This window comes from Notechis scutatus, chromosome 6 (assembly GCF_049901735.1).
Source record: "Notechis scutatus isolate UNSWTSFEM ecotype Mainland chromosome 6, rNotScu1.2, whole genome shotgun sequence".
NCBI classification, from domain to species: Eukaryota; Metazoa; Chordata; class Lepidosauria; order Squamata; family Elapidae; genus Notechis; species Notechis scutatus.
In genome coordinates, this window is record NC_142014.1 from 30,833,190 (window position 1) to 30,854,396 (window position 21,207).

Genomic DNA, 21,207 nt, shown 5'->3' on the forward strand with positions numbered 1-21,207 from the left:
CAACTGTCTGCAATACTGTAGCTACAGTATATGCTGTGAACTGCTAGGGAGGATTTATCCTTGTTGTGATGACCCGGGGTGTGACACAAAAATATAAAGTCACAAAAGTAGAATAAATTCCCTTTAATGCCTCCAAGTTGGGCCCCAATATCCAATTATCCTCGGCTGGATAACAAACTCTTCAAAAAACAGTCTACAAAGGGAAGAAATGCAGTCCAAACCCAAAGTAAAGATAATTAGAAATAAAAAACAACACAAACCATGCTGAAGTAATTAACACGGCAGGCCAGGATGATAAATTGCAGAGGATAACCAGCACCCACAGTTGGGAGGACGCCAAAACCCAGATAAGCCTCAACCAAGATAGTGCATGCTTTGCTTCCAGCAAGGAGCTGTGTGCAAATGCCCCACTTATATCCTGTTCTCAACTAATGAAAGGGATCGGGGCCTTCTTCTCTCTCGTAAACCACGTTGCTCCCTTCTCCGTTCCTCCCTGTGTGCCCTAGGATAAAGAGGGGGTGGGCCTGGGTCTTCCTCTGAATGCCCAGATAGACTGTGCCCTTCCCCCGTCTCTTCCACGGCCACCGGAGCCACACTCCCACTCCCTGTCAGCTGCTCAATCTCCCCCTCAGAATCAGACTCCAACAAGGGTGTGACACTTGCCCTCTTCCAAAGACCACTCCCCTGTCTCTTTGCAGAAACAGCCCCTCCCTCCTGCAACATCAGTCTACCAGCAACCACATAGACCAAGAGTGTCAAACTCAAGGCCCACGGGCTGGATCCATCCAGCTGAGTACTTAGATCTGGCCCACAGGACTGCCTTGGAAACAGCGAAGGACCAGCTTGCAGTGCCTTGGCAGGACCCAGGCTGAGCTCCGCTTTCATTGGCAGATTGCTGCAGGAGGCCACCGTGGCTGAAAACTGAGCTCGGGAGGGGCGCCCGTCTTTGCTGGCAGACTGCTGGCAAAACAAACTACTAACAAAAGTGGCATTTGATCACAAGGCAAGGAGGCATCGAGAAATGTTTCCCCTTTTGCAATTGAGCATCCAAGAAGGGACAGGGAAGGAGAAAGGGACCACAGGCGCCCCCAACATGAGTGACGTCGAGTTGGCCACGCCCAATCCCAGCCATGCCCTCATGCCCCCCCCAAGGCCAAACACAACCCTGGTATGGTCCTCAATGAAATCGAGCTTGATACCCCTGAAACAGAATGTGTGGTGCTTCGCTTTCTAATTCTAAAAGGAACTTCAGAACAGTCAGTCTTTTCCAGGGAAATACAGGTTTTCAAAGCTTTCCAGAGAGGGAACAAAGTTGGAATCGTCTTAATTTTGGACAGTAAATGATAGAGAAGCACTGGTTTATACCAGTGCTCCCAAGACAATTCTAAGGAATATTTTGGAGATGCTGTCTCAAAGATGCTTTTCTTCTTGGGCTTTCTTTTTTTTTTCTGGGCTTTTTGGTTTTTCTCTGAAGACATTTTGCTTCTCATTCAAGAAAATTCAAAGAAAAACCAGGAAGTCCAGGTACCTCTTGAAAAAAAAAGCCAATAAACAAACAAACAAACCATATTTGGGACAACTATGACCTGGATGACTGAGACGCTTCACAGACATTTTGGAGATGCCACACAAGTATTCTTTTAAGAGAGTATTTACACCAAGACAAATTCCTTGTGTGTCCAATCACACTTAGCCAATAAAGTATTCTATCTATCTATCTATCTATCTATCTATCTATCTATCTATCTATCTATCTATCTATCTATCTATCTATCTATCTATCAATCTATCTTTCTTTCTTTCTTTCTTTCTTTCTTTCTTTCTTTCTTCTTTCTTTCTTTCTTTCTTTTTCTATCTTTCTCTATCTATCTATCTATCTATCTATCTATCTATCTATCTATCTATCTATCTATCTATCTATCATCTATCTATCTATCTATCTATCTATCTATCTATCATCTATCTATCTATCTATCTATCTATCTATCTATCTATCTATCTATCTATCTATCTATCTATCTATCTAGGTGTTTGCTCACCAAATCTGAATAATTTTGGCATTAATCACAGTTGTTAGACAAACACTACCATGTCCTTAACCTGAATTCTGATCAGGGGCAACCAGCCACCCCATAAGTCATTTTTTCAAGTTAGCAGGTTTCCCCAAGTATAGCTGAAATTAGCCAGAGTTTGTCAAGCCCACAGCCCCAGAGGTGGTATTCAGCCGGTTCTGACCAGTTCTATAGAACTGATAGTGGAAATTTTGAGTAGTTCGAAGAACCAGCAAATCCCACCTCTGACCTGATCAGCTGGGTCTTCTTTGGTTGCCCTGCAGAGGAGAATGGAGCTGGAAAGCAGGTTACTGGGGTGGGGAGGAAATGGGGATCGTGCAGTATCCTTCCCCTGCCACCATGCCCACCAATCCACACCACGCCCACCAAGCCAGACCCACAGAACCGGTAGTAAAAAAAAAAAAATTGAATCCCGCCACTGCCACAAACATTCGCCATTAGGGAGGGAAGATTTACATTCCTCTCTTAAAAGTTTTATTTTGAAAAAAAAAACCTTTTTCCTGGAGAGGGGATTTTCAAAAGAGGAGGGAAGACAAAACTCTTGCATCTGAGATCACAACGGGCATAAATGTATCAGAGTTAACACCCTCCTCCAGCTAATGTTATTAAAATTAAATTGAACTGCCGCAGGAAAAGATTATTATTCCAAACAATTTTTTTTTGTTAAAATGCAAGCAACAGTGGGAAGCAACTTACCACTCACCATATTCCTTTTAAAAACTCCGACTGCTTTTAAAATGGCTTTATTAAAAATACCCATTTCTACCCTGCAACCCTCTTATTGTGAAAGCAATGTTCTTATGTATGCAAATCCAAACTGTTTCCTTTAGACACATCAGGATGACTCAAAAGAACTTCTGAACTTAATGAAGCCTGTCTTCACTTAATGACTGCTTGCTTAGTGAGCGTTCAAAGTTATACCAGAAGCCCCAAAAGGTACTTATGACCACTTCCAGAACATTGATGGTGGTCCACAGATACTCATGCTCACATGATCTTGCTTGGGTAGCTTGGTAATTGCAAAATTCTGTTGTCATATGACCCTGATCTATCTATCTATCTATCTATCTATCTATCTATCTATCTATCTATCTATCTATCAACTACCTACCTACCTACCTACCTACTATTTCTTATTAGTAATTCTTACACATGCTGGCTAGAATAACTGACCATCATTATTTCACATATCTTTTCTAGTCTGGACAGAGGCAAAGTTTTATTATAACTTTATAATAACATGCAATGTATGCCACTTTAATTCATGCCTGCCGAGCAAAACAGGGGCAATATCTTTTAGTAAGCCCGTTCAGAGTTTTAAAAATTAACACTCAGATAAAATCGGTTGTTTTTTTCTTACTAGGAATTTATTTCTTCAAGGGGGTCGTTGGTGCTCTCTGAACTTGTTTCTGGCAGACATTTCATTACTGAAACTAGGTAACATCATCAGCGTTAGTCAATCATTGTTAATTTATTTATTTATCACTAGAGGGCACTGTGGCACTGCTGTTTCTTCTCCAGTATCATTGCTCCCTCTACTGGTTAAAAAGTATAGTGCGGCTTTCATAGAGTTAAGTTTGGAAAGACAGTGGCTAGGTTGGGAAGCATCAGCTGAGAAGAGTGAACAGCAGGTAGAAACAGAAGAAGTGGCAGGAGTAGAAAACATGATAGAGGACAATAAATTAGGGAAGGGAAAGGAGGGCGCAAGATGAACGTATGGGGAGGCAACGGGTAGGAAAAGAGGAGGCAACAAAGAAGGTCAAGGTGGTGAAATTATGACAGAGTTGCAGGAGACATGGAATCTTTCCCAAGGAGCAAAGATGAAGCTCAGCATGGAATCCTTGGTATGCAGGGAGAGAGCCAGGATGGATCCTAACTAACTCCCACTGGATATACCTAATAGCTAGGCAGATTTGTGCTTTAGTCCAGCAAGATTCCTGTCTATAGGCAAACAACAATAAAGAAACTGTTCTGTAATAATGTGTGTCGTTCTTGGTTCCCTGCACATGGCAGTTTGACCACACTGTGGTGTGTATAAGTAAGTAAGCAAGCAAGCAAGCAAGCAAGCAAGCAAACAAACAAACAAACAAACAAACAAACAAATGGAAGTGTGGATGCCTCTTGGAGGTCCCCTAAGACAATCTTCTAGGACCCCTCAAAAGCTGTATTTTTCTTCTTTCTTTCTTTCTTTCTTTCTTTCTTTCTTTCTTTCTTTCTTTCTTTCTTTCTTTCTTTCTTTCTTTCTTTCTTTCTTTCTTTCTTTCTTTCTTTCTTTCTTTCTTTCTTTTCTCTTTTCTCTTTTCTCTCTCTCTTTCTTCCTTTCCTTCCTCCTTCCGTCTTCCCACCCTCCTCCTTACCTTCCTTCTTCCCTCTTTCTTCTTCCCTCCCTTCCTCCCTCCTTCTCTTTCTTTCTTATCCTGGGCTTAAGCCATACCCTAACCCAGCCATTTTTATTTTGTTTATTGCATAAACCATGTTATAAACACATAGCAACTTAGCACCACAGCTTAACCCAGGTGTTGGGGGTTGGTGGGAATGACGTTAGAATACCACCTCCGGTTTAAAAAGACAGATTTTTTTAGCGTTTGTACAGTACACAAATGATGAACCCCAGTTGAAAAAGCCCACGAGTGTTGCTTCCCAGTCCTTACATTGAGCAGTTGCTCAAAGGCGTAACTGAATCCTTTTTTGTAATCAGTGATTCCTTTCGCTTGGATTTTGTAGACGGCTTCCTTCAACTTCTTCTTGTTCCTCACGTTAGCTTGTACGAGATGATTGAAACAACTGACGTTTTGAGCTTTATCGTTGAACTGGGAAAGAGAGAGAGAGAGAGAAGCAGTCAATACAACAGAGAAGGCAAATGAAGAAAGACATTTTGCAAATTAGATCACAAATTAAGGGATTGATAAAACATCAGGTGTCCCTACACTGGAGCTAAGATTTATTTTTATTTTTTTGCAGGATATAAATGTTTAGACAAGGAGGTTTCCATCATTACTTCAGAATTTCTTCTCCCCTCTGGAGAAACCAGCTACGCAGAAGCTAAATTTTTCTGAATTTCCCAACAAAAAGAAGAAAAAAATGTCACACCATATAGATGAACAGTTTAGAGAATGTTTTTTTTAAAAAAAGCAAACGAGGTCAATCGCTGATTAAATCCAGTTTCTGATCTGGTTTGGAAAACCAGCTATGCAATACTTTAAACCATCTAGATTTGCATCACTGATAGCAAATGAAGCATTGTTGCTCTCAAACTGCTTCCTCCTTAAGGGTTTATTTGTTTGCATCTACTATTTATGACGAGAGTGGTTCCGTCAAAATGGTCTGCTGATGGAGGTTGATTGATGGATTGAGAATCTAACAAAACAAATAACCAAATAACCAATTAAACCAACTGGATTAACATCCTGGACACAAACTGTTTCAATTCCTACCCTCAAAATGATGCTATAGAGCCCTGCACACCAGAACAACTAGACACAAGGACAGTTTTTTGCCAAATGCCATCACTCTGCTAAAGAAATAATTCCCTCAACACTGTCCAACTATTTACTAAGTCTGCACTACCAGCACTATTAATCTTCTCATCACTCCTCATCACCCATCCCCTCCCACTTGTGACTGTATGACTGTAACTTTGTCACTTGCATCCTTACAGTTTATAGTGACTGTTTCCTAGTATGATTTGATTGCTTATTGTACCCTATAACTTTATTAAGTCTTGTACCTGATGATTCTTGACGAATGTATCTTTTCTTTTATGTACACTGAGAGCATTTGCACCAAACACAAATTCCTTGTGTGTCCAATCACACTTAGCCAATAAAAGAATTTTAATTCTAATCAAAAGAGCTAAAAGAGCTGTCAAAAGTTTTGTTCCCACATACTAGGTGGGGGTGAGGGCAAGGCAAATGAAAATCTGAAGATTATTATTTAAAATCAAGATATTAAAACACATCTCGGAGGAAATCTGGGGGAAAAAATGCGCTGGTTTTACACAACTCGCAAAGGGGGGGGGGAGTACAGTAGCTATTTTTAAAGCCTTCACCACTAGGTGGCAGTGCCATAACGCAGAAGGAATAATAGAGAATTACTATAGAATTCCTCCTCAAATTAACGATCACAATTGAGCCACAAATTTCAGTTGTTAGACAATGGCTAATTGGGTTTTTCCCCATTTTATGGCCTTTCTGCAGTCGATAAGTTAGTAACACAGTTGTTAAGTAAATCTGAATTATGCTCAGGTGACTGCAGGGGACTCTGCAACGTTTGCAAGGGTGAAAAACGGTCATAAGTCCCTTTTTTTCATGCCATTGTAAGTTTGAATGGTCGCTAAACAAAGGTTTGGAAGTCAAGGACTACCTGAAGTGTTTTACTGGCATATAGCACTCCTTCAAAAAGATATGTTGCTCTATCAGGGAGCAAAGAGAAAATATCTGCTGTGAACTCTGTATAGGCATTAGGAAAGGCACCCAGCCAGTAAATGCTCAGCTCCACTCCGTTGCCTCAACTCCACCCCGGGTTAAATGGGGTGCAAAAAAATATATTGTCAACTCATAAAATATTCCTCTGGTCTTTTTAGAGTTGCCAACAGAAAGTGAGGTGGGGAGCAGTGTGGCAGCTTGGAAACTGAAACTGCATTCCATAAATGTTTTCAGAGATTGTAACTAGGTGACTGAAGTTTCTGCCATGGAAAATTCTACCTGGAGAGCCTGATTGATTACTCTGGGCTATGGAGTGTCCCATTGGAGAATATGAATCATGCTGCCCAGGGGGTGGGGGAAAACCAGGGTCAAGGGTGACAATGAATGATGTGTATCAGAGTCAGCTACACCCAGGCAATGCTGGACATGTTAACTCCCAATAAATCCTTTTTGAGTTTTAGAAGTTTGGCTCGAGACTCATGATTTAAATGGGGGTAACTGCTGGAATCCTGACATATATATTGAAGACAGTTTCTCTTGTCATGCACCACACAACTGCCTTGAAAATTCACAAGCAGAGGTCTCAGCTTCACGATCTACTAAAGATGGAGAACAATCCTTCCTTCCTTTGCATTTGCCAAAAGTATCTGTCATAGGTAAAAGAATTTTTTTTCTGCAATGGCACTGTATATTCAAGCAGGGAACTTTTGCAAACCACCATCCACTGATCAATTATATCTGCAGATTTGTCAACAAGAGCAACAAAATATTTCTTTCTTTCTTTCTTTCTTTCTTTCTTTCTTTCTTTCTTTCTTTCTTTCTTTCTTTCTTTCTTTCTTTCTTTCTTTCTTTCTTTCTTTCTTTCTTTCTTTCTTTCTTTCTTTCCCCGATTTATGCAGCCACCAATCTCCATGAGTGATTTTGGTGAGTAAACCGAATTAAAATAAAAGCAATGACGCACATTATAAAAGTTCAAAAACAAGCAGCCGAAAAACAACCCAAATCCCACAAAATATTTTGTGTTACCTGAAAAGTCTACAAACACATTCATTACTTGCTTCATTCTTTGGACTCAGTCCAAAGTTATTAAGGTAAGGCTGAAATTTATATGTCTGTCTCTCTGTCTCTCTGTCTGTCTATCTGTCTATCTATCTATCATCTATCTATCATCTATCCATCAACTATCTATCTTTATCATCATCTATCTATATATCTATCTATCCATCCATCCATTCATCCATCCATCCATCCATATCTACCTATCTATCTATCTTGCAAATAAACCCCACCTGAAGCTTTGATGCCACCTAAAATGTTACAGAATTTCATCAAGTGCAATATATTTTCCTGTAATTGTAATTACAACTACTGAACTATTTAAAATTTTAAAATAATAATAACAGAGTTGGAAGGGATGTTGGAGGTCTTGTGGTCCACCCCATCTACTCAAGCAGGAGGCTCTATACCAGGGGTGGGCAAACTACGCCCGCGGGCCACATCCGCCCGTTGGTCTTTTTAATCCGGCCCGCCGAAGATTGGTACAGAATTAAGGTTTGATGTGAATGATTGCATTCATTTGATTTTGACTTGTAATGACAGGCATTTTGACACCAGGTGGTGGCCCGTCTGTCAAATTTTAAAAGTCAATGAGGCCCCGAGCCAAAAAGTTTGCCCACCCCTGCTCTATACCATTTCAGGAAAAATGAAATTAATTTTTTTTAAAAAAAAATGTAATTGCATTGTAATTTAATAATTATCTATTATGGGACCTCTGTAGCAGGATAATCACTCCACCGTTAACTGTTTATAGCTGCAATATATGAAGAAAGAGAGAGAGAGAGAGAGAGGGAGGGAGGAGGGAGAGAGAGAGAGAGAGAGAGAGAGAGAGAGAGAAATATAAGCTATTTAGAAGCAATCCATTTTCTCTGCATCTGAAACACTCTTAAATGCAGAACCCTGATAGAAAAAGGGAAATCCCATCTCTTTAATTCAAAACCAGTATCCTGCTGTATCGCAGTGTTGTTTGGGGAATACAGAAAATTCAAAATATATAGCTGGCTTGATGCCAATTTAATCAGATATTCATGGAACTCATTTTCCAATCTAGGGGGATTGCTTGGTGCAGCTTGATGGCCCAGATGTATCTATACATATTACATGGGCAGCTCTGAAATAAATCTAATTCCAAGACATTCTTCTTCTCTTCCTTGCAACTATTTCCAGATTCGTTTTTTGTCTGCCTGCGTTCAGTAACAGGATCTAAGCGTTAATTCTGATCAAAAGCTAAACCATAAGAAAAAGCAGTAGCGTTTCTCAAATCTAGTTTAACAGCCAGGAAATGCTTCGGTTCTTCTCTTCCCAGAGCTCCTTTTTCCAATGGCAACTGGACTTGGTTTTTCCTTGAAGACGTTTCTCTCCTCATCCAAGAAGCTTCTTCAGGTCTGAAGAATGAACTGAAGAAGCTTCTCGAATGAGGAGAGAAACTTCTTCAAGGAAAAACCAAGTCCAGTCACCATTGGAAAAAGGAGCTTTATGATAATCTGGACGATGGACAATCTCCACAGATGTTTCTGTGCTTCAAACATCTGGAGAAGGAGTTTAGCTACCAATCCTCATCTGAAATTCTTTGGCCAACTGGATCCAATAATTATGTACACATTGCTGTGTACATAATTACAACAATTAGGCTATGCCAGATCAGAGCTACATGTTCGGCCTAATTCTCATCATATCTTCTTTCCAACTGTTTATTTATATCCTGCCTTTATTTTTACAGATAACTCAAGACAGCAAACATATCTAAAACGTGTTCTTTCTCCTATTTTCCCCACAAAAAACAACCCTGTGAGGTGGGTTAGGCTAAAAGAAAGTGACTGGCCCAAAGTCATTCAACTGGTTTTCATGCCTAAGGTGGGACTAGAACTCCCAGTCTCCTGGTGATTGGCCCAAAGTCATTCAACTGGTTTTCATGACTAAGATGGGACTAGAACTCCCAGTCTCCTGGTGATTGGCCCAAAGTCATTCAACTGGTTTTCATGCCTAAGGTGGGACTAGAACTCCCAGTCTCCTGGTGATTGGCCCAAAGTCATTCAACTGGTTTTCATGCCTAAGGTGGGACTAGAACTCCCAGTCTCCTTGTGATTGTCTCAAAGTCACTCACATGGTTTTCATGGCTAAGGCAGGACTAGAATAAATGCACGCATACACACGTGCGGACACACACACACATGGACACACACAAAGAGAGGCAGAGACAGAGAGAGACTGACAAACAGAGACAGCGTGTTTAAGACATTCCATTAGAACTGCAGGAGTCATAAATTGTTATGACAGACAGAATTCTTTATTGGCCGGGTGTGATTGAACACACAAGGGATTTTTCAGTGCCCAAATGGTCTCCCGTGCAAACCATTTGAGAAAGAAGCCAGAGGGGATTTCAAGTAATCAAAGTAATCTGGAGGGAGGAAGGAAGGAAGGAAGGAAGGAAGGAAGGAAGGAAGGAAGGAAGGAAGGAAGGAAGGAAGGAAGGAAGGAAGGAAGGAAGGGGAGATAGGGAGGGAGGGAAGGAGGAAGGAAGGAAGGATCAAAGAATAGAGTAGGACATTTGTATCATGTGAAGATGCATTTTGATCTAAACCCATCTCTGCTTCCTTGGTCTTCTATCTGCTATTTGCTCTCCGAAAGCTCCTACTTTTAAAAACCAGGCATTTAAGCATTTTAAGAATTTCAGCCACATAAATCCAAGACGTGACCAAAAGGACGGGTAACACCCTCAAGTTTTCCATGTGTTTTTATAGGGGGTAACTGTCACCCAATCTTTTTTAGACCCGCCCCCCCGCAAACCCCCCCAAAAGAGAGGGGTACACTCACCGAAACCACGTTCACAAAGTCGTCATCCGACAAGGTTTCCAACATTTCAATGACGGACGTTCGGATCAACTTCAGGGTCAACCCACTGACGCTACCGCTCCTACCAAGGAGAAGAAACCATCAAAGACCATCCTTGGTCATCAGTGGACATCTCCTGCGCTCCTCTGGCCCTTTACAAGCAAGGCTGGGACAGTTCGTACTTGCAATCTTATCTTTTCCATGACCTTTGATCTCGTCCATCAGCCAAAGCAAAGGGCATTTGGCAAGTTGAAATTGGAGATGAATAGTTCCTGGGGTTTTGGCTATGGTGCTTCCAAAGAGAGAACTTGATAAAGCTTCTGAATTACATGATGCTGTTGTTGTTTTTTTATGTGTAACCACATTGCAACATTTCTTTTTTAATTTAGATCATTTTTAATTCATTTATTTTCATTTTTATATATAAATGAATAAATATATAACTTTGGTCTTTTAGTCCAACCCCCTGGTCAAACAGGAGACTCATACCCTTCCCTCCTTCCCTCCATCTTCCTCCTTCCCTTCCTTCCTCCCTCCTTCCCCTTCCTTCCTTCTCATCTCCCTCCCCTTCTTCCTTCCTTCCTTCCCCCTTCCCTCTCTCCATCCCTCATCTCCTTCCTCCCTTCCTCCCTTCTTTTTTCCCTCCCTCCTTCCTTCCCCTTCCTTCCTTCCTTCCTTCTCACCTTCCTCCCTCCCCTCCCTTCCTTCCTTCCTTCCTTCTCTCCATCCCCCATCTCCTTCCTTCCTCTTCCTTCCTTCTCACCTCCCTCCCTCCCCTCCTCCCTCCCTCCCTCTTTCCTTCCCCTCCCTTCCTTCTCACCCCCTCCCTCCCTCCCTCTTTTGCCATTCCGTCTTTAAAATTCACATCTTTAGAATCTGCTTTGGGATTTCAACCCTTTTCTTTCGCAAGGAAGAGCAGCGAGCAGTGCTAGGTTTTTTTTTTCATCCTGTTGTATTTCAAAAGGTTATCAAAGCGAATATCATTTATATATTCATCCTATTGATACTTGTCATGAGAAGCACATCTCTGGGTGGTGTACCATAAAAATCAGCCTTCCCATTTTTTAAAACATCTTCAGACCCATTGCTGTAAAAAGAATAATAATAATATTTTTCAATCCTCTGTATGAATGCTTAACCTTTTGGGGCACTTACGCATCAACGAGAATAAGCATATCTTTAGGAGAGGCGGCTCCTTGGATGTACCTGAAATAAAAAAAAAAGATAAGCCAATAGAAAAAGGTCAGAAGTTTCTAAAAGATCCTTTGATAGTGTCGATCTCTCAGCAAGGGACACCTGAAGGATCAAAGGAAGCTTCTTTGTAAACCCACGAAGGGAAAAAATATCTCATTTCCATTTAGTAGACGCCTGTCTGAATAACCATGAAGTTGGACAACTCCCAAAGAAACGGGAATAGGATTCAGCCGGTACACACCAGTTCGGGAGAACTGGTAGTTCCAGTAATCAGTTGGTCCCATCCACCTGCCCCTCCCTAGTCTATCCTTGTTTTGAAGCTCAGCTAATTTGCATGGAACTATGGATTTCCGTACCCCAGCTGTTTTACTCACTGGGGCTGCAGCAGCAGTTTTAATTTTTAGCTGAAAATGGCTGTTCTTAAAACACTGTGCACATGCTCACCAAACCGGTTGTTACACTGGTTGAATCCCACCACTGCCCCAAAGCCCCTTTGATATATACCACGTTCCGAGCTTCACAAAGCAACATCAAAAGGTTGCATAAGGAGAAAAGGAGTGGACCTAGCGTCTGCTTCCAAAAGTTGAAGAACCTCTACAATTCGGTGCATGGGTGTAAAATACAGAAGGTGGAGAAATTGAGAAATTAGGACCACCTGAGTTTGTTTCTATGGCTGGCTGGCTGGCTGGCTTGAAGTATGAATTAACAATCCAGCAGGAGGGAAGCTTTGAAAGTATGGGGGAGAAGAGCTCTCTGAAAAAGTTCTCCCGTGTTCCTTCTTCCATCTAAATTGCTTTCCTCCTTGCCCTCCGCGGAGCTGCTAATAGAAAAATTGAAGGGGGGAGCAGGTGGGCCGGCGGGGGAGGAAGGAAGGAGGCAAAAAGCAAAATAAAATTAACCCACCTCCCCGAACCTTTTTCCTCCCACTGGTTCCATTTTCCAAACTTCAAAGCAAACCTGTTCCTCCTTTAATTAAGAAATCTGAAAAACAGCAAAGGAACTAAGAGACCCTCCCGAATCAACGTTTGATTAATTTGGGTGACCAGTTTTATTGGTTTATTTGATATTTTAATTAAAGGTTTTTTTTTTTATTGCATGTACTCATTTCTTGCTCAAATTCTTGTTCTCTGCGAAGTTTAACGTATCGGTGCTTGGAGAAAACTGACTTCTGAAACTGCCTTTCAGAATTTGAAATCTTTCTATATCTATTTATCTGTCTATTTTTCTTTCTATCTTTCTATCTGTCTGTCTATCTATTTATCTATATATCAATTATTTATCCATCCATCCATCTCTTTATATATATCTATCCATCTATTTTCCAGCATTTTAAATCTTTCTTCTTCTTCTTCTTCTTCTTCTTCTTCTTCTTCTTCTTCTTCTTCTTCTTCTTCTTCTTCTTCTTCTTCTTCTTCTTCTTCTTCTTCTTCTTCTTCTCTTCTTCCTTCTTCCTTCTTCCTTCTTCCTTCTTCCTTCTTCCTTCTTCTTCCTTCTTCCTTCTTCCTTCTTCTTCCTTCTTCTTCCTCCTCCTCCTCCTCCTCCTCTTCCTCCTCCCCTTCTGCATCAATATCTTATTGATTTATCTAGATATCAATTATTTCTCTATTCATATCTCTCTCTCTCTCTCTCTCTCTCTCTCTCTCTCTCCATCTATCCTCCAATATTTTAAATCTCCTCCTCCTCCTCCTTCGTTCTCCTTCTCCCCCCTCTTCCTCCTTCTGCATCAATATCTATCAATTTATCTAGGTGTCAATTAATTCTCTATCCATCTTTCTATCTCTCTATCTCTATTCATCTATCCAAATTTTAAATCTGTATTTTAAAAAGTGAAGCTGCTGAGATTCCTTTGATTGAAGGGAAATGATGATAAGATGAGTTCCACAAACACGCAAGTGAGACTTACCACGGTCTTCTACGGACATCATACAGATCAATCTTGTTCTGGGATCGACTCTTGTCCACCCAGGGAGAGGCTGAAAGGAGAAACATGACAGAGATAGAACGACAGTGAAGAATTTACATCTTCACTGGATTGATGTATACATAAAAACACCATTAAAACACCATTTAAAGCAGGGTTTCACAGCCACAGTTCATCTCACCATGGTTTCACTATTGTAAGCATATACAGATTGTCTTCAAGTTACAACAATTCCTTTGAAGTTATGATGACACTGAAAAAAGTGACAGACCATTTTATATGTCTAAATTAAATTTTCTATAGTTTTATGAAGTTGCTATCTTGATTTCTGCAACTGTAATAACAGAAACTTGAGTTAGGGGTTTTAGAAGTCAATGTAGAAGTTGGTTTAGGATGAGCTAAACTTTGACTTCATAATCTATGGACTATATACCTCATTTCTAATTTTGATAAATATTCTAAACTATAAAATATGAGCCTGTATACAGTAAATATTGGAATTCATGTTGGAATGTATTTCTCTTCAACTATTACAGTAATATTCAGCCAGTAGATGGCAGTGTTACAAGTTTGGATCTATGACATATAACCCTTTGTTCTAAGTTTCCTGTTTCTTGTTACAGTTAAACAGTTGAGCAGTAAAGCACATGGTGACTGTACTCTTTTTTGCTCTGTGGTGCTATATATAAACAGAATTTTCTAACAGTAAAGATGAAGGGTCATTAAGGCTTGTGCAGTCACTGGAGACAACATTTTACTTCATTTCATACATATAACCATTTTCAGGAAAATGCAATTTGATAGCAGAGTCTTTTTACAGAAAGCATGTTACAGGAAATTATCTAATGTCTATCAAATTTCAATAGTAGGAGAGAATAATTGGAGCTCAGGGTTGAACTTTGGGGTCCTTGGTGCTCTCTGAGCTTATCCAACTCAATAACATCATCAGTGCTAGAAGGGAGTAGTATTTGGTTTCTGTTTCTATGCAATTGCTTGAAACCTGTCAACTTTCTTCAACTTTCCAAACAGTAGGTAAATCCAAATACTTTGCTCCTTGAGGTCAAGAATATGAGTAACTGGGATTAAATTTACACTCTGTTATAATTCAAGAGAAAACTTCTATAACATGATGTACTGTTGGTATATGACACCAGGAAAATTATCAAAAATGTATAAAAGTATTTCAAACTAGTGGAGGAAATGCGAAAAGTATGAGGAGATATTTTATCAGGCATGGTAAAATTGTGAGAAAACTGAAAAATTCTGGGTAGACAGTCATATAATGACACAACATTTTTTAAATTATTAATGTTACAAAGAAACCAGAACTCTTTTTATTGGCATTTATAGATAATGAATTGGGGGGAGGGGAATCATGTTAAATTGACACCGTGCATAGTCGCAATTTGCAAGATGTTTTTATGCATAAGGATGGAAATAGAGAAATTCCTAAAATAGAGGAATGGGTTGTGAAATAATAGAAATGGAAAAATTGATCTGTTTGGTCAGAGACAACAAAAACCACATTTTTTTTAAAAAAAAGGCTGGAAATCTTAGATGGACTTATTGCTGAAAGAAGAAAAAAATGAACCAATGATTTATGGATGTGAAGACTCAGAAAGATGAGGTGGGGGTGAAGGAAGCCTATAAATTATTTAAGATGGAAGAAGACAATAAAATTGTAATTATCTATTGAGAAGAAGGTCAAAAGCCATTTATAAGCTTCTTTTCTTTTGATTTTATGACTCCCCCCTGCTTTGGTTTGTTACTATTATATGAAAAAGTTCAGTAAATATAAATTAAGAAAGAGGGGGGAGAGGGAGAAAGAGACAGAGACACACAGACACACACACAGAGAGACAGAGACAGAGAGACACAGAGAGAAAGACAGAGAGACACACACACACACAGAGAGAGAGAGACAGACAGAGAGACAGAGAGAGAGAGAGAGACAGAGAGAAAGACAGAGAGAAACAGAGAGACAGAGACACAGAGAGAGAGAGACACACAGAGAGAGACACACACAGAGAAAGACAGAGAGAGAGAGAGAGAGACAGAGACACACACACACACACAGAGAGAGAGAGAGAGAGAGAGAGACAGAGAGAGACACAGAGACACAGAGAGAAAGACAGAGAAAAACAGAGACACAGACACAGAGAGAGAGAGACACACACAGAGAGAGCCAGAGCCAGAGAGAGAGAGAGAGAGACAGAGAGAGAGAGACAGAGAAAGACAGAGAGAGAGAGAGAGAGAGAGAGAGAGACAGAGAGAGAGAGAGACAGGAGACAGAGAGACACACAGAGAGACAGAGAAAGAGAGAGACAGAGACTGAGACAGAGAGACACACAGAGACACAGAGAGAAAGACAAAGAGAAACAGAGAGAGACAGAAACACACACAGAGAGAGAGACACAGAGAGAGCCAGAGCCAGAGAGAGAAAGACAGAGAGAGAGACAGAGAGAGACAGAGAGAGAGAGAGACAGACAGAGACAGAGAAACAGAGAGAGAGAGAGAGAGAGAGAGAGAGAGAGAGAGAGAGAGACAGACAGAGAGAGAGAGAGACAGAGAGACAGAGAGACAGACACAGAGAGAGACAGAGAAAGAGAGAGACAGAGACTGAGACAGAGAGACACACAGAGACACAGAGAGAAAGACAAAGAGAAACAGAGAGAGACAGAAACACACAGAGAGAGAGAGACACAGAGAGAGCCAGAGCCAGAGAGAGAAAGACAGAGAGTGAGACAGAGAGAGACAGAGAGAGAAAGACAGAGAGAGAGACAGACAGAGACAGAGAAACAGAGAGAGAGAGAGACAGAGAGAGAGAGAGAAAGAGAGAGACAGAGAGAGACTCAGACAGAGAGACAGAGATCTGAGAATGAAGTGGCCACCTTCATCTAACTAACATCTACTTATCTAAAACTTAGCCCTGATGACAACATACTTTAAAAGCCAGAAAGTTAACTTTTGTAGACAAATAATTTCATACAAACTGGGGTGTTTAAATTAACTACAAAAGTTTCCCCGAAAACATATTTTCATTAGCTTTCAAGGCGTAAACTGTATAATATTTATTTACATCTAGATAAGGATTACAGTTCTTCTCAATTTACAGTAGATCAAGGAGCTGATATCCTTTTTTAAAAATGCATATTTATTTCCATTTTCATTTATTGACTGCTTTGAAGAAAATAACAAAAGAGAGAACATGGAAGAAAGAGTGGAAAGATATAATGGAGCAAAACAAAGTCTCCTGAGGATTGTGGTTTCCTAAAATATCATTAATTAGTTTCTGAATAATTTTATCTATCATTTATCTATCACTTAAGGTTTCACTTCTCAATTTAACTTAGACATGAATAAGAAAACCCACCCAACAAAACACAAGTTGAAAGTTACTCTAAAGCTTCCAGAAAGATCTTTCCTTCTTATTTTATTCTCTTACTTTTGATCTGTATTAGCTTACAAGGGGTTTGTTTCTGAAATACACATTAATGATTGCCAAACATAGAAGTAAATTGATTTTGTTTTTAATAGTATAAGCTTACTTATTTTTAGTTTGTTTCCTTATTCGTATCAGAAGCATCACAATTAAAATAAGGCATACGACGGGATATAAAATTTAAAATATAAAATGGAAGTTTCAAATATGCACAAATTAAACAGATCTTGCTTGATTTTTAGTTGGCATGATTGTTTGTAGGGTCATTACAACTGTATTTTTTTGCAACAGTTTTTTTGGGGGAGGGGGGGAGAATAAGATATTAATACTAAAAGGACATATTCTTCTTCTGTTTTCAGTTGCTCTGAGTTATTTATAAAAATAATAAAGGTAGGAGGAATTTCCTGATAATGAGAACAATCAATCTGTGGAACGACTTGCCTGAAAAAGTTGGAGATTTTTAAGAAGAGACTGGACAGCTATTTGTCTGAAATAACAGAGTTGGAAGGGACCTTGGAGGTCTTCTAGTCCAACCCCCTGCTTAAGCAGGAAATCTTGTACCATTTCAGCCAAGTGGCTGTCCAATCTCTTCTTAAAAGCCTCCAGTGTTGGAGCATTCACAACTTCTGGTGGCAAGTAGTTCCACTGGTTGATTGTCCTCACTGTCAGGAAGTTTCTCCTTAGTTCTAGGTTGCTTCTCTCTTCCTTCAGTTTCCATCCATTGCTTCTTTTCTTGCCCTCAGGTGCTTTGGAGAATGGAAATGGTATGGGGGGGGGTGTTGGAATAGAAGACCTCTAATGTCCTTTCCAACTGTTATTATTTTTTCTGAATACTTCCAAAAGCAGCTAAGAATGATACTTTTCCAGAGAGAGGTTAATAGTTTGCATTGTACATTTTTGTGTGTTTTTAAAAAAATAATATTACTATTGTTATGTGTGGTTGTGTTTATATTGTGTTTCATCTTGTGAACTGCCCAGAGCCTACTCAAGATTGTAGGAAGATGTAGGTTTGATTATTAAATAAAACAAATAATTTATTTCACTGCAGCTTCTGCACTGGTGAGCAATGGTAGGATCCAACATTGGAAGAATGAGAGGTTCCCATTTTTGAGTTATGCATTCAAACGAGGTTGCATTAGGCAACTCAATTTACTTGGGCTCATACATTTGCATAACTTACTAACTTTAATTACATGCAGTCATCCCAGAAGAATGCATCAAAATGCAGTCTTAGGAATCTATTTATTTCACTTGCTAATACATAAATCCATACTTGGTTAAAAAAATAATAGAAAAAGTGTAAAAATATTTTATTTTGGCCAGAAAAAGCACTAATTCCTAGATTTGTTCAAAACTGACTACATTCCATTAGACTCTTCTTGTAGGCGATGTAAATTAGTATATGGATTTTCAAATTAGCTTTTTCTGTATGGCCATAAATATAGGAGATTATTATGTCACCTCTAAAATTTAAATACCATTACAGAATATGAGAAGGAAATAAATTGCAACCAAAACTCCCCTGCTTATTTTATGTCCTTATTCTGTTGTATTTGGGAGATGCTTAATTATTTTTGGTGATTGGTTTCTGGAATGAAAACCTGTAACACAGGACAGATTTATGGGCAAAAATAGTATAATTTCAACGCTGATCCAAAAAACCCAGGGATAATTAAATTAGAAGCTGAAAATATGTAAAGTTGTAACAATGGAAGAAGAAAGATAATTAAAATTTTGAGCAGAAAATGAAGTTGGTCCAAGAGGTGTTTTTTTTAAAAAAATCTTTTTCCATAAAAAGAGTTTTCTGTCATCCCAATCATGGGAAAATAAGAATAATAGGAATTAATATCTTCTTTTACAATATGACCATATGTTGAAGTTCCTAAATTTAGGCAATCATAGCTGCAAACAGAGTAAGAAGAATTCTTTTCCAAAATTCTGGAGAGACAATATAGACCAGGGTATCTTAACCTCGGTCACCTGTGGACTTCAATTCCCAGAATTCCCCAGTCAGCTGGCTGGAGAATTCTGGGAGTTGAAGTACACATGTCTCAAAGTGGCCATGGTTGGGAAAGCTTGATGAGTAAATCATCTGAGTTATAAATTATCAATAATTATTTTATACTTTATTTTACTCCTTGTAATTTTTGTTGACTGTGTTTTTTCCCCCAAGTATGTTTAAACTCAGTTACTAATGTCCCAACAGTGCTTTTTCAAGAAGCAACTGGACTTTCTGGTTTTTCTTTGAAGACATTTAGTTTCTCATCTGAGAATCTTCTACAGATCTTCCAACCTACCAAAGAGGCCTTTAAATTTTAACTGATATTCTGCAAACGGATTGTCCCAGAGCTGCATAAACATTCAGCAAAGGATCCCCTTTTAACTATCTTTTCCTAAGAATTCAGATACATTTTGCCTGGTTTTCCATCAGTTAGTTCTCTTATTACTTACCACAGGGTAATAAGTCTCCTTGGTAAGTCTAATATTTTGGAAACAACTGTTACCTGCCAGAAATGGTTAACGCAACTGCAGCTGTGTTCTGTGAGGCTCTTGTTTAAAGAGAGATCTCGTTTTATTTTATTATCAATTGATTTTTTCAAAGCTGATCCATTATTTATTTGCTTAAACAGATGGGGAGAAAAATTCTCCATGTTGAAGCAGAGGGAGCTCAACCAATTTAAGCCAGCCAGATTTTGCAGAAAAACAAAACAGAACAAAGAAACACAAGGCTATAAATGAATGTGCAGGTCAAAGAAAAAAGAAAAATGCAAACTTTTTTTTTTAAAAAAATAGGATTGAAGGATTTGACATATTTTACATCTTATTGAAATTATAGGTATCTTATTGATTTATCAGCTTTATGCTTGCTCTACCCAATATAATTTGAGTAACATATATGACCAGTGCTGGGTATTGAAGAGGCTAGGGTGGGGGGAAAAATTACCACTGTGCTAGTGCTTTAATTTTAAAGGACTGTAGTCACTAAATTGCTTTTGGCACTTTCATTTCCTAAGACACAAGGTGGGGTTTGTACTAATAAATGAGGAACAAGAGACTGAAAGACCTCAAGGGAAGCTGGACAACACAGAAATTAAACAATATTTTTAGCAACCAATGGGGAAAAAAATGTGCTGCCTCTTGCAGTAGCATAATGAACTATTGATTTACAATTGCAACCTAAATTACATCTGTAATTAAGAGTAATAACAAAGGAAGAGCCTGGAAGGAGGGGGAATCAGCTGTCTTTTGTCATCCACCAAAATGTAATCCAAGTTACACATTTAGTGTAGAGTAGTGTAGTGTAGAGTAGAGTAGAGTTGAGTTGAGTAAAATAGAAGATAAGAGAATAGGAAATAAGAAATAATAGAATAGAATAAGAAATAGAATAGAAAAAGAAAGAAGAGAAGAGAAGAGAAGAGAAGAGAAGAGAAGAGAAGAGAAGAGAAGAGAAGAGAAGAGACCAGAGTAGAGTAGAGTAGAGTAGAATGGAATAGAATAGAAAATAAGAGAATAAGAAATAAGTAGAGTAGAGTAGAGTAGAGTAGAGTAGAGTAGAGTAGAGTAGAGTAGAGTAGAGTAGGAGAGAAGAGAAGAGTTGGAAGGGACCTTGGAGGTCTTCTAGTCCAACCCCCTGCTTAGGCAGGAAACATTACACCACTTCAGACAAATGGTTATCCAACCTCTTCTTAAAAACTTCCAATGTTGTAGCATTCACAACTCCAGTTTAGTTTAGAGTTAGGGTTAGGGTTAGAGAGAGTTGGAAGTCAATGCTTCTTTTTCTTTTTTTTCTTCTCTTCTCTTCCCCCTCTTCCTCTGTACCATTTTCCTATTTACTTTCCTGTTTTGTATCTTATTTTATTTTATAACCCAATAAAAAACCATTAAACTAGAAAACTGCACCATACACGATCGTAGGGGATAAACGGGCGGTCATATTATTATGTCATCATCTTAATATTATGATGACTTGTCTAGGGTGAGCCTCTTATCCACCGAATTGTAAACAAAAAACCGACGAGTAGAAATTAACCAGGAAAAGTGAAATTATCCTGAGTTCCAATTTGAGTTCTTCCTACATAGCTGTTGTGGCCCGCCAGTGGCCAATGGAGCTGGTGGCAGACTTGGACAGGAAGTTGGGGAGGAACATGGGCCAGTCCCGGTGTCTGGGGGAGGCTCTGATGAGGGCTCTGTGTCGGAGGCAGAGATGGGGCGAGGGCCGTCCGACAGTTATCAGCTGCCTTTGGAGTCGGAGATCAGTGGGGAAGA

At 39.4% G+C, this 21,207-nt stretch overlaps 1 protein-coding gene across 6 annotated transcripts in view; it reads right to left on the reverse strand.

The window, feature by feature from the left end:
- The window catches only part of CACNA2D1 (calcium voltage-gated channel auxiliary subunit alpha2delta 1), a 318,569-nt gene that overhangs the window by 66,435 nt on the left and 230,927 nt on the right, over window positions 1-21,207 (reverse strand). For all 6 annotated transcript variants that reach the window (XM_087967845.1, XM_087967844.1, XM_087967842.1 and 3 more), the window contains exons 8-11: window positions 13,482-13,551; window positions 11,540-11,590; window positions 10,367-10,466; window positions 4,724-4,882 (exon numbers count right to left, since the gene is read on the reverse strand). In XM_087967845.1, the coding sequence (XP_087823971.1) occupies window positions 4,724-4,882; window positions 10,367-10,466; window positions 11,540-11,590; window positions 13,482-13,551 (380 nt within the window). The remainder of the gene's footprint in view (window positions 1-4,723; window positions 4,883-10,366; window positions 10,467-11,539; window positions 11,591-13,481; window positions 13,552-21,207) is intronic.